The 17,027-nt window shown below is 41.7% G+C and overlaps 1 protein-coding gene across 1 annotated transcript; it reads left to right on the top strand.

Annotated features, from left to right (window-relative positions):
* Positions 1 to 369: 369 nt before the first annotated feature.
* Positions 370 to 16,506, top strand: SMIM7 (small integral membrane protein 7). Its single transcript, XM_075281866.1, has 5 exons — positions 370 to 585; positions 6,292 to 6,333; positions 7,677 to 7,729; positions 14,184 to 14,274; positions 16,468 to 16,506. The coding sequence occupies exons 1-5, from the start codon at positions 560 to 562 to the stop codon at positions 16,481 to 16,483; spliced, it is 228 nt and encodes a 75-aa protein (XP_075137967.1). The 5' UTR covers positions 370 to 559; the 3' UTR covers positions 16,484 to 16,506.
* The last annotated feature ends 521 nt before the right edge of the window (positions 16,507 to 17,027 follow it).

The raw sequence follows: 17,027 nt of genomic DNA, 5'->3' as shown, positions 1-17,027 counted from the left end.
CTAGTTACACCACTGATTGGGGCCCACATAGCTGGGTGGCCCTCCAGGGATTCACTTGTGGGCCTTTCCAAGACTGGATAGTCTGTTACTATGTGGCAAAGGCATAGTCTCAAATTGGTAAAGCATGCCTGCCCATGGGGATGTCTACAGTATAACTCTGGCCTTGCCTTCCCTACTAGTTATCATTAGGCTGTAGCCAATCAGATTCCATCAGTCACTTTTTGTATAAAGCTTTAGAACAGAGAGCAGTGAAGCGATTGGTTGGTTTTTCTCAGCCTTAGTTCTCATAAATGGAGGTCCCTTGCTTTTTCTGCAGCACACACTGCCCTCTCGTGGTCACTGCGCCTAAACTGCACAGGAGTAGAGACTTCGTCGCCTCCTTCTGACTCCGGATGATTTGCGGCGGCCATTTCTATGGAGGCCTTGACGTCATGTGAAACAGGATTGTAAGACACGTCTCAGGCAGAGCAGGGCTTACCGCCTATTGGTTGCATTTTTCTTCAGCAGCCGGAAAGCGGAAGTGTGTCTGCACCGGTGAGCTGGCTGCTGCTGTGGCAGGATGATCGGGGACCTATTGCTGTTTGGGTAAGAACGGGCGTGTCTCTGTGGGCAAGAGGGGTCGTCGACAGACTGAGACACTCGTTTACCTATTACGTCACGTTAGAGCGGAGCGGTCTGTTAGGATGACGTAATTTGTTTACATTCTGGTGTCATGGCTGCATTGATCTGTTATATGTTGTTTCCTATCCTGTTGTACACCGCACATCACTTCCTACTAAGAATAAAGGGGTTGTTCAGACACATGCAGGTTTTTTTTTCCACTACAAACCGCAATCAGTGCCATAAAACTAGAACATTTATTGTGTGCACATTGAGGGTTATACTTGGCAGGTATTTGCAGCAGGAGTCAGACGATGGCCATCATTCGTCACTGGCAGTATTGAGTGTTTAGACTACCAGGAAAGGGACAGGAGTTTATTTATTATGCTTACTTGTATATCGCCATCACATGATGCAGCGTTTTACAGAAACTGTCCCATATAGGGCTCACAATGTCAGCTACCTATCAGTATGTCTTTGGAGTTTGGGAGGAAACCCACGCAAACACGGGGAGAACATACCAATTCCTTGCAGATGTTGTTCCTGGCAGGATTTAACCCTTGGACTCCAGTGCTACTAACCACTGCAATTGAGACTGACATGCTGAGATTGGCTGTTTCAGTGGCATTACTAGGAATGGCGGGGCCCTGTGGCGAACTGTTGACATGCCCCCCCCCCCCCCAAGAGGGGTACGTGGGTGTGCAGGTTGTACGTGATCAAGAGGGTGACATGGGGTTCAGGGTATGTATGAGCAAGAGGAGAAATGAGGGTGCAAGCAAGAGGGTGGAATGAAGGTGCAGAATACGGGGTACCGTTTACTTCACCACACTCTTGCTCACCCACACCCATTCACCCTTCTTTCTCACACAAAGCCTGCGCCTCCATGGCACCCTCTTTGCTCACACACAACCTGCACCATCCATTCCCTCCTCTTGTTCACATAGGGGGAATGGGGGGGGGTGCTGAGAAATGGGGATGCAGACTTTCTCACACACAGCCTGCACACCCATGTACCCTTCTTACTCAGTCTCCACCCCCATTTCCCTGTATTGCTCACAGGCAGCCTGCAACTCTCCCCCCCCCCCCCCCATTATAAACTGTCCTGTACAATCTAGATAGCTCCGCCCACACAATACTCTGATTATACCTTAGTACAGGGGTGGGCAATTAATTTTCCCATGGGGCCACAAGAGAAATTGTAACGGTTCTAGAGGGCCATTCGCACAACGGTAAATTTAGCTCCACCCCCTTCTCCACTGACTCTGCCCATTCTCAATAATTTTTCCATGTGCCCCACAAAGTAAAATCCTTCTACAGTCACCCTAACATTATACACCCCAACATTATAACGTTTCCCTCCAAATGTCCCACAGTATTAAGTCCCTCTCCTGGTGCCCCAGTATAAACCAGCAGAAACTAGAGGGGACATTAAACTGGGGCAGCTGGAGGGGGACATTAAACTGGGGCAGCTGGAGGGGGACATTAAACTGGGGGCAACTAGAGGCAGACATGTCCCTCCAGCTACCCCCCATGGTTTAATATCCTCCTCCAGCTGCCCCAGTTTAATGTCCTCCCTCCATGTGCATTCAGTTTAACTGCCCCCCTACATCTGCCCCTAGTTCCCTCCCTCTTGCTCACACATGCTGTCTCTTCTCTCTTTATCATCCAACAGCCTCCATCGCCGGCAGCTTGCAGAAAGCACAGTCCTGTGTGGCTCCACCCACTAACGAGTCATAGCCTATCCTGGTGATAGGCTGTGATAACATCATCACAGGTCCTTGAAAAAACTTCAACTAGCTATGCGGGCCGGATAGAAGCAGACAGAGGGCTGGATGTGGCCTGCGGTCCGTACATTGCCCAGGTCTGCCTTAGTAGGTTAAAGGACCGTTGATGACGTTATGACACAGGTCCTGTAACCTACTTTGGATAGATGCTGGCACAAGGTATCTGTGTTTGGGGACAGCAGGCAGGAGATAGATGTTTCTTCTGCCCGCTGTCATTATGCAAGAACTGGGAGGCAGGAGCCCGGACAGCAGGCGGCCCCTGCTTAGGTACAGTAGTGAAGCCAGCCATTGCTGTTGATAAATTCATATAGATAATAAATAAATACATAGCCATCTGCTAATTTCATGAAAAAGTAGCTGCCCAGATATAACATATACATCTATTGGTAAACTCCATGTAAAGTCAAACCTACATGGGTAATATACAAAATAACGCGGTAACTGCACATATCTATAGATGTATTTCCCCAAGTCTCCTGCTCTGACACTACACCCCCACACAATGGCAGAGCAAAATGTACTGTTCTGGTTTTTTGGAAGTAGATCAGATACAGGCTTCCCATTCCTGCTAGGTAGCTACTGACAACAGCAATGTTTCCCAACCTTTTCAGACTCTGGGGACCCCTAGGCAAAATTTAAAAAAAATCCTGGCGACACCCCTGCCAAATAATTTTTACCACAAGACTAAAAAAAACCTCTTTTTTTATGTGTTTTTAGCGCAGTGTTTGAATTCATAACTGGAACTTAAATTTGTTCTACTTGTAAATTTAGATTATCTCACCAAAAAACGGCATCAAAACAACATGCGTTTTCCCATTGCAGTTTTGATGCAATGCACCCTTAAATCTACATTGCTCTATTCCTTCCACTCAACACTTAAAAAAAAAATAAAAAAAATAAAATCACCTTTTACCATTACTAAACTACCTTAGTGGCCCCTCATGCATTATGTACTCCCCAGTGGCCCGCAGGCAAGTAATACTGTCTCCCAGCAAGCCCAAGCAACTAATTTCAATTAGTGTCTCTTAGACATCTGCTATTGTCTTCCAGTGGTTCACAGACAATTAATGTCTTCTAGTGGCCCCCAAGCAAGTAAATCTCTCCCAGTAGCTCCCAGACAAGTGATTATATCTCCCTAGGTGGCCTCCAGACTCCTAAAAATGCCTCCCAGTGGCCCCACATTATAATGCTATAGAAATAAACTTTACCCAACCTTGCTCCCACCGAGCACTGAGATCCTCCTGCTTCTTATCTGCATATCAATGCAGCAGGTCTTCAGCAGGCAAAAAGTAAGTGTCCTGCTTGATGAAGCTGTGGCTGGTTTAGTGGAGTCTGTGACTTGAGACTCCACAATGATTAGGCCTGTTAATTTGGGCATCATCAGTGGCATAAAGCCCCAATGGAATGCTGATGTTCTGCTGTTGCATTCTTTTGCGGAACGGCGAAGGCTGGAAAATTAAGAGGAATTATTCTTCATTTTCCAAAGTAGCCTAAGGTTTTCTTAGGTTTCAGGTTAACGCATACTTTGTCTTTGTTTTTGTTTTTTTCTCTCTCTCTCATCCCTGTCTTCTGAGAACCATCACTTTTTCTCTTTTCCAGCAATAACCATGTGTTGTCTTGCAACAAACATGCTTTGTATTTATCACTGTCCATGACAGCATTCCTGCAAGTAGGACTGCCCATTTCAATCAGGATGATATAAGTTTCACACCTCAGCTCAGGTCTTCTGGCCTCCAGATGTGCGATCCTGTGGATAGTTGTGCTCTTATGATGATATTTATTTATTTTTAAATACTCCAACCCCCACCCCCCAGCCCATGATGGCACCCATGCAAGAGAGACCACCCATCCTGGGGCAGGAAATCTAAAAGACGTAGATTTGTCCACACCCCTCTATACCTCAGTTAGGTTTCCTGTCTCAGGGTTGGATGGGAGAATACCTCACTGGACCAAACATTACCTTTCTGCTATCCAGAGTTCCAGATTGTTTAGTGGCCGTAGCCTCCTTTCTCTCCTCCCACTTTTTCAAACTCAGCATGGAGAAAACTGAGTTAATCTTTGCCCCACCCTGTACGGCCCCTCTACCTGACCCATCTATCAAAGTTAACGGAACCACACTTACCCCTGTCCCAAGGGTCTGATGCCTTGGGATAACCCTGGACTTTGACCTATCCTTCAAGTCACACGTTCAAACCCTCAACGCTTCCTGCTGCCTCCAACCCAAGAACATCAATTGAATCTGCTCCTTTCTCACTCCAGAAACTGCTAAGACGTTAGTCCATGCCCTCATAATTCCCTGCTTAGATTACTGCAACATCCTTCTCCATGGACTCCCAACAAACTCCCTCGCCCCACCCTAAACTGTGCTACTCGCTTAATTCACCCCCCCCCCACCCCCCCCCGTTCTTTATCGGCTGCTGCCCTCTGCCAATCCCTTCACTGGCTACCCACTACCCAGTGAATTGAGTTCAAGCTACTAACGTTAATATACAAAGCCATTCACAACCTGTCCCCTCCATATATCTCTGACCTAATCTCCCGCTACCTTGCCACAAGTAATCTCAGATCCTCCAATGACCTCCTACTCTGCTTTGCTCTCATCCGCTCCTCACACAACCGTCTACAAGATTTCTCCCATGCATCCCTCATACTCTGGAACTCCTTACCAAGACACATAAAACTGACCCCTACAACCTCCAATAACACTATCACCACACCACCATCTGTACAGTCTCCCCCTCTCCTTCTGTCTCTACCCCCTTCCCTCATAGATTGTAAGCCCTCGCGGGCAGGGCCCTCTACCCCACTGTGCCAGTCGGTCATTGTTAGTATTATATCTACCTGTATATGTTGTGTACTGTGTGTAAACCCCGAAATGTAAAGCACCATGGAATTAATGTTGCTATATAACAATAATGATAATCTCATCAGAAAACCCAAAAGTTACTCCATCTTTATCTGTATCAAATATTGTATAATATCACATTTTTTATGATTTTTGTGATGTTGAATATGCCTTTATCATGCATAAGAGCAAAGGGTTTTATCTTTGAAAAGCTTAAAGGGATTTTCCAGGCAAAAAAGCTTTTTTTTTTTTTTTTTTAAGAAGGTATTTTAGTGCTATTAGTCGATTGCACCAAAATACTTTTAGCAGAGTGATTTCTGGCTTTCTCTGGGACCTCCTGGCGTCCTCTGCATTTGTTTACATGCTTTTCTAGCTTCCTGCTGTCCTAGCCTACAACACCCATGATCCCTATGTCACACCCCGCCCCTGTTTCCCTAGCTAGCCCTCACTACTAGCCCTATCTACCTACCTAATTCACTCAGCCCCAATCCTCCGTTTCCCCCCCCCCCCCCTCCAATCATACACACCTGTCTTCTGTGTCCTGGAGATCAGTGTCTTTGGTCCTGCTGGCATTTTCTTCTGTGGACTTCTTGCACATGCATGGTATGTGCTCTTTGCTCCTGCTGGTGACTGTACAATAAAGATCTATTGTGCAGGTGTCGGCTGAAGCAAAGGAAGTGACTCTTCATGCCAGTAGACTGAAGATAGGCAAGTATGAGAGGGAGGGGGAATATTGATGATTCTTTGTTTCCAGAAATGCGGAAACGGAACATCACCGAATCATCAGAAAATGTGCCTGAGGCGGTCACGTGACTGCCCCATGTATATAATAAGTAAATATAGTTTGGTTTTTTTTTTTTATAACGTCAATTAGCAGTTAGGCGGAGGGAGGTAGGGGGTTTAGTTTAGGTATATTTATAGTTATTATAGTTTATTTTCTATTTATCCCGGACAACCTCTTTAATCCACAGTACTATTTGGTTATTATGTTTAAACAGAAACCAAGCTACTGTGTTGTATTACTGCTTTATGTAATCTGTCTTCTATTTTCTTCTATAACAGGACCTTGTTGGTGAACGCTGGAGCAGTATTAAACTTTAAGTTGTAAGTTCTCATTTGCTAGGTGTAATGTTAACAAATGGACAACTGAATCTGCCAGCCTTTCTGTTTATTTCCATGGAGGTTAAACCTGAAAGCTTGACCTTCTGGTCGTTGAAGTAGCACCTCATCTCTTCATGGCTTGTGCCAGGAATTGCAGAGCAGCTTTATTAAAATGAATGTGGCTAAGCAGCGGTACTTCACACAAGTGGGTCATTGTTTGTGAATCCTGGACAACCTTTAGATACCAAGTTCCTAATATAAAGTAGAGCAGAGCAGCCAGAAAAACTTATGAATCTCAGGGGAGTCAAAGCAGGTTGTGCATTTTTTTAAAAATAAGTTTTTAGTTCTAATCTTCATCTGCCAGATATTTGATATTCTAAATATCCTGAGCTGCCCTGCAGATTTCTTGTTCACTGTAAGGAACACTGCAGAGTATAAAAAAGCACATACCAAGTTAAACATGTCAAATAAAGTACACTATAGGAAAAAAAAAAACAACCAAAAAACTACACCTGAACAACAACGACTACTTTACTTTGTTCGAATTAATCCTTTATACCTTATTGACATGACAGCACTTTTCAAAGGGGATGTAAATGTACCTTAAGGCTAAGTCCCCATGTAGCAGGCCACAGCAAAAAAAAAGCACTGCGGGAAAAACCGAAGCAGAAATGCATCGCTCCCCCCCCCCCCCCCCCCCGCCGCAGCTCTTTTCACAAAAGTCCTCTGTGGACCTTCTGCCTCAATTATATCTATAGGAGAAACGCTGGTGTTTCCGCAGTTATAATTGACATGCTGCGATTTACAAAATGGTGACACTTTTGATAATCGCAGCATTTCTGCTGTGTGTATTTTTCTGCAATGTATGGATGGGATTCACTAATATTGATTGACACAACATTGGGGAGATTCATCAGGACTGGCGTATTGTATGCTGGCCTCGATGATCCCTGTGCCACCAGAGGATTATTGTGATTTATGACGAAATGCCAGCTTCATCATGAATCAGAAGCATCTTTAGCTGGGCTGTGCACCTATCTCATATCTACTCCAGCTCATAACTGGTGTAGAATTCAGGCATCACAAGAAAACTGGCATAACTGATGATGAATCTGGTGTGGCGAGACTTTTGCCCACAGTACACACTCGCTATGCCCCTTTTGTTGTAAAATGGCGAGTGCAGCAAAATTGTTGCAAGTGCTGTTTAAAAAGTCATGAATGGTGTAGGAGTTTAGTGAATCTGTGTCTCTCTCTTATCTTTTAAAGGTTGAATATCACTGACATATGGCAATAGCATTTACTTTGCTTGATGTTCACGCATGTTTTCTTACCATATTTATTCACAGAAAGAAAAAAGAATCCCAGGGATTTGGAGATGATCCTTCAGTGGCAACTACAGGTGGGTACTGGTCCCCGAAGATATTTTTTGCAACATATTCTTGTTGAAATCAGTTCTATTCATTTATTTTTTTTTAATGTGAGCAATATATGTATATGTAGCAGAAAAGTAGATAACATTCAAAGAGGACATGTCACATGATGTGAAAAGCCCAATAATGATCATCTGATACTAGCTAAGTGGGCGGCAACATTGCATGGCTTACAGCACACATACCCCATCCGCAGGGAAACCTCGCTTACTTAGCTAATATACTCTAATTTGCATTAACACTAACAGGGTTTTAGAATAGAATAGATTTGGATAAACATGTCCTCTTTAGGGTTCAATCAAATTTTATTGAAAACAGGAATTTTATACAGAACAGAAGTCTTTTCTAACTGGAAAAAACACACCGGTGCATCAGCTGTCAACTACGGCTGCCACAGTAACAAGACATTAAAAGCAAACTGGGACATTCAAGGCAAATTTTTATACAGCAGTGTGCACCCAGAATACAGGTAGCAGAAATGTGTATAACACTCTATTGATCTGGATTACCAGTCCATAATCATTTGAGAACAATGGAGAAGATAGAAAATACAGGTAAAGAATAGGAGGAAAGGAAAAGAATCCTGAAGGTGGTAGGCATAAGGAGGAAAGTGTAGGAAGGGTGGTGGGAGTTACATGAGCCAAGCAATTATCTACAGTGGCCATTGTATCCTCAGGTAAAGTCTCCTAGACTTCACTGACCACCTAAATAGGATCCAAGAATGCTTGGTAGTGTCAAAAGCTTCCTGCTTGAACCCATCCCTGGCCCCCAACTCTTCTAGTCGCATAATACAATTGAGCTCCTCCAGCCACAGCGATCAAGTCAGAGCAAGTGTGAATTTTCATCATCTATGGATGATACACGCATAACCATAATGAAGTGCTTCAGGAGGCTCTTTTTCAATTTGGAGATGGGGCCAGGGAACATAGACAGGAGAGCCTGTTCAGGAGTGAGTGTGACTGAAGACCATCTGTGAAGGTCTTCCTCTATGTCCCAAAACAATGGGGAATAATTGAGTTAGAAGACCTGGCTCTAACTCAACTGTCAAGCCATGGATTAGACCAGAGAGCATTCACTAGAGACCCAATCATTAATATGTATAAGAGGGAAGGAAAGCGTACACCCCTGCCCAGTCCCATTCAGGATGGAAAATGACTCTGATAGTGATGGGGACATGGGTGCGTATTTATGTTGTACTAGCCTCTTCCCACGACTTCACCTGCATGTTGTTGGAGTAGATGATCCGCCTATATTCAGCAAATTGCTGCTGTTGATGGTTTGCCTGCTCTGGCATTTCGGCAGCTCCCAAGCTGGCCTGCTGCTGAACTTGTTTTTCACGCCGTGCCTGTGATTGTTCTGGCATCTCAGCAGCTTGTTGGGACGCCATATAACGAGTATGTTGCTGGTGTTGATGATCCGTATGGTCTGGCGTTTTGGCAGCTCTCAAGCTGGCTTGCCGCTGAACTTGTTTCTTACACCATGCCTGTGATTGTTCCAGCATCTCACTGGGATGCCATATAATGAGCGTGTTGATGATCCACCTGCTCCAGCAGCTGTCAAGCTGGCCTGCCACTGAACTTGTTCCTCGCGCTGTGCTCGTGATTGTACCAGCATCTCGGCAGCTTGCTGAGAAGCTATATAATGAGCGTGTTGTGGGTGTCGATGATTCCCCCCCCCCAGCTCCGCATGAGGAGAACTCTGTTGACTTCTGGCTACCTTCATAGCTCTCGTTGTTTGTGACAAATTAGATTTTCTTTTTCCCGGCATGTTTAAAATTGGCAAACTGCCAGTTTGGATTGAAGTTGTTTTCCCATGTCAGTGTGTCAGCACTGCCTGCAGCAGATCAGATAATATGCAAATGCAGGTACATAATGCACTGAGGGTTAGCTGGGTGTTTACACAGAGAGATAACAGAGAGAAAACAGACCTGGCTTTATTAGAACCTGAGATAAGCTGCTGCAAGAGCAGTTTAATATAGTATATGTACATAAATTCATAACAGTCGTGAAGCCATGTCATTTACCAGGATAAAAAGTAGCCTATGTGTTATGAGGTTACAAACTATCTGTGTGCCAAATTTCATTCAGCTGTTTTTGCGTGATTGACTAACAAACACACAAACATCCAAACACACAAACTTTCACATTTATAATATTAGTAGGATGTGGTTGAGTTTGGAGTAATATAAGTGGAATTCCTGCAGTAAATCAGTAGAGGAATTGACAGTCCCCTTAGTAGGGGAGTTGAGAGAGGATACAGGTGTGAGGAGCTCGGGCGAAGATGGACTTTAGCCAGCCTAGATCTCCATATTCAAAGAATATATGATAGTCAAGTATCGAGAGAATCTCTTGTCTGAGGAAAGAAATCTTTGTGTGATTGTATAGCACACATAATGGAAAGGTAATCTGTTAAGTCATCTAAAATAAATATCATACACTTCTTGCGAGTCTTAATTCTTTTTGACTGTAATTGTATTCTTGACAACAAATTCTGAAGTTGAATTTATAAAGGTACAGTATACCGGCACTGGCTTAATGCAGGACTGATCATGGGAATCAGTCAAAGTATATAGGAGATTCCACATTTCTGTCGAGCAGTATTCTTCAGTCTGACTTTCACCTTCTGCATCAAACAAACTAAGGCTAGGAGTTGTAATTTTGTAAGAACTGAAAAGTCTCAAGCTGTGAACTACCGCTGCAGAAAGTGACACACATTTAGCCTCTTTTGTGCAGGAGATATGGCCTAACACACTCAAGATTGGTGATGGTTTGCCTATCCATTGAAAGATGATATTTATGATTTGCATGTTGTCAGAATTCTCAGAAATTGATTGTCTGGGATTTTAAGTATATAACCTTAAAGCAGGCGATGGTTCAACTCACCCACATCAATTATTACCTGCCAGTTAATGGGGTTTTCTAGACTTCAGTTGGAATTTAATATTGATAGTCTATCCTCCAAGGCCATTGCTCCTACAAGTCGGTCACTTGGCTTGACACTTCCTTGCATGGCATGTGACTGCTATGGCCAGGAAATGGGTGCAGTAACCACATGAATGTTGTATGTGACATCCTTGCTATAGGACTGGTGAGATTCAATGGGGCAGTGATGATGGAACGGTAGAATATTTAACAGAGAAGCAATAGTTATTCTATTTAGTTTATTTTATATATGCTATTTGGTAGCTATGACTTATCTCATATGTCAGAACATATGAGAGTCAAGCTGTCCATACATTTTTGGCCATATTGTGGCTATCTGGATAATATTTGCCAGTGTGTGTTTATGCCTATTTAAAGCCTTTTAACGTCATATGTAAGAGGGCAGAAGGTTCAGGAATGTTGGATTTTAGCTGTATATGAATATGCTTTATACATAGTAAACAGTGTATAGTATGTTCATACAACCTTATAGGTGGACACAAATTTGTAAACCAATACAAACTTCCTGTAGAAATGGTCTCAGACTGCAGTTTGTCAGGGTACGTATTACACTGAGCACTTGTCATGTACATGGAGTTAAGTACTCCGTAAAATGAAAGAATGAGGATCATAAACAGCTCTATAATATTTCAGGATAGTTATGATTTCCAGCCTGAAGGAATCTGTGAGATTAATAGCTATATGTATTCAAGTATTTTTATATGTATAGCCATGTGTTACTCACAAGAGGAGGTATCTACATTCTGATAGACTGTGTATAATACCAGTTTGTCAGGTTTGGCCAGGACTATAACTTGAGAAGTTCATCTTTAAAATTGACAAATTATGTTCAGTGACATGTATTTACAGTGTATGCACTTCTAAGATTGTTTTAACTGTAACCTCCTCGATCACTTGACCATCTGTGTGATCATATGTAAGATTTATTGAGATCTTTAAGAGTAGAAGGTTTTTTTTTTTTTTTTTTTTTTTTTAAAGCCTGGTTCATACAGGGTAGTGACGCTTTTCTCTTTGAAGTCTGAGGTTGGGGGATACTACAGTAAATACAGAATGTAAATTGTGTGTCCCCATTATAGGATGAATATCAGCTCACTAGGGGTCCGACTGCCAGGTCCCCAATGCCACCTCCCTGAGAATGGATGACCAATGCGCTTGCATGACTGTAAATGGAGGGCCAGTCACACGAGCACATTGGTGCTCCATTCATGAAGAGAAGACTTGGATGATTTTTGGTCCCCCATTCTCCTGCTTGCTGGGGGACCCTGTGGTCGGATGCCAGCAAACTGTCACTTATCCCAGGGGATGAGTGTCCTTAAAAGGGAGTCTGATACCTGTATTCTGTGGGACAGTATAAAGACAGCGATACCAAATTTATATAGTATTTGAAATGTTTTGATTCCTTTTAAAAAAAAAAACAAAAAAACAAAAAACTTTGCAAAATAGAAAAATATCTTTACCGCCATTTTCTGACACCTGTATCTTTTTCACATTTATGTGTAATACTTTTTTTATTGATAGCATTTTGGGGAAGGTCTGATGGTTTGACCTCTTTATTCCATTTTTTTTTTTTTTTTTTTTTTTTATAGGCGACAAAGTGTTTGAAAAAAAAAATGCTATGACGTTCACCGTATGGGATAATTATTTTTAGATTTTAATAGTTCTGGCATTTTTGGCAAAGTTATAAAATAGTTTTGGCTCATGGCTATTGGATTAGAAACTGGAAAGGAGTCGCATCCCATTAAAGGGGTTGTCCCATCACAAGGATCCTATCTATACTGCTGGTTAATGTGGATGTAAGACTTTTTTCCTAAATACACTTCTTCAGCAAAACTGCATTGTTTGACCACTATCTTACTTTATTCAATTCATTGTGGCCACAGCCCTGACTTAGCTGCTTATGAGTCAAGTGATGTATCTGCCTGCTCTCAGGGGGGAGGCAGGAGGGGCTAAGTGCAGGGAGCGAGCCTGTGTATCTAGCTATTCCTGTGTCTACACCACGTGACCTAGGTCCTGCACTCAGATAGAGGAGAGGAGCTGCTTTCATTTCTTCTGTTCTCCCAGTTATCAGGCTAGCTAACTCAATTGTGTTCATTATGGCAGAGACAGGCAGTCTCTGTATGTAACACAGAATGGAGTTGCTGCTGCCTGTACTTCATAGTCCAATACGGGTGGGCGGAGCTACACACAAATTTGGGGGTGGAGCTAAATGGCAGGTTACATGTGAAACCCCGCCCACTAAATGATGCAAGAAACCAGGAAGAAAGAAGATTTTACAGCAGTAAAGACTAATGAGTATGGGAATAGGGAATAGTAGGTGGGAATACCCCTTTAAGGCTGTGGAGGGATGAACTCTCTAAACAAAGAGGAATGTAAAATGGCTGCAGGCATGGTCATGGCCCCACATAGCCCTAGAATCCAAAATGGAGTATACACATCCTCCATGCTGTCATGCCAATTGAGCGTCAGCCTCTGATGATGTTCTGGAGGGCAGTGATCGATTAAAAATGCAAGCGTCCATTGCACCTACGCACTTTAGACGCCACAGCTAAGTGTGAGCAAGTCATCTAAAGCATTAACAGCTGTGATTGGTGTCAGGGTGGGGGGAGGGGATTGATGGTTGAGAGAGAAATAAGAAACATTCTCTGTTTTGTTCCAGTTTGTTGTTTTGTTTTTTCTACATTTTTGCACCTGACTAAAGAGCCTGTTACACATCATGTACCTGTTGAAAAGCTGTTCTCCTTTGTAGTATTATGGGATCCTCACAGATAAGATGTAAGCATGCTTAACATAATCCTATTGGAAAAATGTCCCCAGCCTACTCATGAGGGAATGGTGATCACTTTATTTGCATGATAAACCTGTGCTCCATGCTTATCTTATTATCTACATTTGGTCCATGGTAAAACAGAAGGCAATATCCATATGTTTTGCCTTATTCTTGATATGTATCAGTGTGTGTGATATTATATATATAAAATTGTATAGTGTGTGTGTAAGAGGTTACAGCAATACAGTTTTTCTTTATACTTTATATGTTACCATGTGACAAAAATACCAGCATTGTATTATCTTTAGCCGCAGCTATTGCAGGGCTCTATTCCCTTGTCTTCACTTAGTAGCTTTGCAATGCAGAAAATCATTAAAGTTGTACACTACGCCAGCCTTAATGAATCCCCTTCCCCTAAAGTTTTGTGTAATAGATTGCTGAATATGGCCGGTTAATTAAGAAATGTATTCTTATTCATGGTCAGAAGGATTAACAGTGCAAGATAATAGGTTGAACTAGTATGGCGTCTTTCTTAAAATCTTGTGTAAAAATTTGCAGAGCATAGAATAAAATAAGACTAGGCTACCAATCAGATCAGATTATAAAACATGAATAAGATTGTGCAAGTAAATAACATGACGCAATACAGACTCACAGTAGGCCATGTGTGTTCCACCTTGAACTAAAGCTAATTTGACTTGTGTATGTTTTCAGGTGACAACATTCGAGAATTTCTGCTCAGCTTACGCTACTTCAGAATTTTTATCGCCATGTGGAACATTTTTATGATGTTTTGTATGATTGTGTAAGTATTGATTGTCGCTCCCTAGGCTTCTTTCATGCTGACTACACGCATTTCAAAGGTAGAGTGAGTGGTGTAAAAATGCAAAATATTTCAGGTTTCTGTACAAATAAGCTTAAAAATACAAGTTAGGAAAGGGGTATGGCTAAAGATGTGCCAAAAAGCTAAGTAATTTGAGATTACATTTTGCCACAAAGTAAGCCAAGCAATAGATAGTATAATGTTAGACAGAGCTGTGTGTAGATGCACCAAATTTATCATCCAGAATGAGCCACAGTAAAACTGTGACAAGATTTGTAACCCGCCCCAATGTACATTTAGCACTTGATGTCCTGCACTTTATAACATGGATTTCCTTTGAGTTGAACCATTTTAAAGCACAACTGACCTTCTGGATAAAGGTTTTCAGCATAAGCTAACCTATGTCCAGAAATCATGTTAATCCTCATGTACACGTGACTTATACAACCCCAATTCCAACAAATTTGTGATGTTGTGTAAATCATAAATAAAAATAGATGGTTTGCAAATCCTTTTTAACCTATATTCAATTGAATACACTACAAAGACCAGATATTTAAAGGGAGTCTATCATTGGGAAAACTCTTTTTTTTTTTTTTTTTTTTTTTTTTTTTTTTTTAAATAAGCATATATTTTCATAGCCTTTAGAAAGGCTATTCCACACATACCTTTTGTGTGTAAATCCTCCCAGCCCTTTTTAAATTCGCCTGCTTTTATTGATATGCTAATTATCCATTCTAATTAGTGTGTTGTTAAAAGGAAAGGTGATGTTATGGTGGTTTCACACGGGTTTAAAAGCTTCCCATTGATTTCAATGTGTAGCGTGCGTAAGACCAGCACACATTGAAGTCTATGGGATTGTGTTTTACTGTGGTCACTTTGACACGTGTTTACTAGAGATGAGCGCGTACTATTCAAAATGGCAGTTTCGAATAGCACGCACCCATAGGAATGAATGGGAGCGGCCGGCTGCGTCCATTCATTCCTATGGGTGTGTGCTATTCGAAACTGCCATTTCAAATAGTACTCGCTCATCTCTAGTGCTTTCGTGTCTGAATGAACGGAGCGTAACTCCGTGTGAAAGCACCTTGACACGGGTGGTAAACATGCCCGTCCCAGCTTTTTTGGAATGTGTTGCAGGAATGAAATTCACAAGGAGTGAATATTTGCAAATGATAAAGTTTATCCATTTGAACTTTCAATATCTTGTCTGTGTAGTAAATTCAATTGAATATAGGTTGAAAAGGATTTGCAAATCATCATATTCTATTTTTATTTGTTTTACACAACATTCCAATTTCATTAGAATTTGGGTTGTATAAGCCATTGTTTAGTAGCTTTTCACTCTGCAACGTGTACAGATGTAGTATTGCCAGCTTGTATGTAGGCATGCATCCGCAGCTCAATTTCTTCCATGAGCGTGTTGTGTGTTTTTTGTTTTATTATTATTATTTATTACTTCTACTGCCTTAGTAATGTTAGTTATTCCCAGTCTATTAGTATCTAGCTTGCTGCTGCCCCAGCGTCTACCATCATTAGATACTGAATTGTACCTGGCTCTTCCCACCATCCCTGGTGGCAGTGGATACTGAGTTAATAATAAAGGGGTTATTAGTGTTACCTTTTTTAGTGGTTTAGTAAAGGCTGCTATTTATCAGACAGTGGCCATTAATAAGGCACTAGTAATACAATTAAAAAAAAACACACACAAATATTAAAAATATTTATAATTAGAAAAATATTTGACCTTTTTATAGAAAATCTGCTGTGTATCTGAAATAATCCTTAAATCCAGTTGGTGGTTCTGCAAACAAGACACACAGGAAAAAAACCATTAAAAAGAAATAGTTATAATACTCTCCTATCCTGGGTCCAGCGAAGCTGCCTCTCATGCAGCATACCAACCATTAAACTCTAATGTCCTCTGTTTGGCACATGGTGCTCCAAGATATGTGTAACCCCTGCTCCATAGAATAATGAGTGCTTCCATCAATTTGATAGAAATGCTCATTACAGAAGGCTTGGGAAGCTAGTGGGAAATACATTGTAAGCACACCACTCACTTGTGGAAGGGGTGGGAAGTAGGAGAGGTAGGGGCTCTTTCCTGACACAGCACTATAATCTATGTATAAAAAAAAATGCATGTTTTTAATTATTTTTTTTTTCCTTTTTCAGGTTGTTTGGCTCATAAAATAAACCTTGTGTACCTATGGATGTTTCTGTGTGGCTATATGGATTTTTCTACCCTGCGACCTTCAATGTGCTCCAACCTCAGTTTCCATAGTTATCACAGAGTACTTGTTTATTTGCAGATGACGGGGACTGTAAAATTGTATATATTGGACTAATTTGTGACTAGCACAGAATATCTACAGAGACTATAGAATGACAGAATGTCCATAAATAAATATAATGGTATTTTGTCTAGTGCCAGAAATGGTATGATATATACAAGTTATATATAAGTGTACTGCTGAAGCACAAACATTCCTTACTACTTTGTTATTGGTGAATGTTTCACTGAAGATGACACTAAATGGTTATGTTCTTGGCATAGCTGGCACTCTTTACGGACAGGACACAACTAGTTTATACAGTTCTTTGATTTCAGTGACTACTTAATTTTATATTTTCTACGTTATCATGTACACGTACAATGTCCAAATTACAACAGTTCGAGATCAAGCCTAAATGAAAGCAGACCCATGTTCCTTTCATCCTGAGTGTATTGGGAA

The sequence above is a fragment of the Leptodactylus fuscus genome, chromosome 1 (assembly GCF_031893055.1).
Source record: "Leptodactylus fuscus isolate aLepFus1 chromosome 1, aLepFus1.hap2, whole genome shotgun sequence".
Classification (NCBI taxonomy): domain Eukaryota; kingdom Metazoa; phylum Chordata; class Amphibia; order Anura; family Leptodactylidae; genus Leptodactylus; species Leptodactylus fuscus.
Note: the sequence above shows the minus strand (reverse complement) of the source record. Positions and strands in the feature narration are given on the sequence as shown.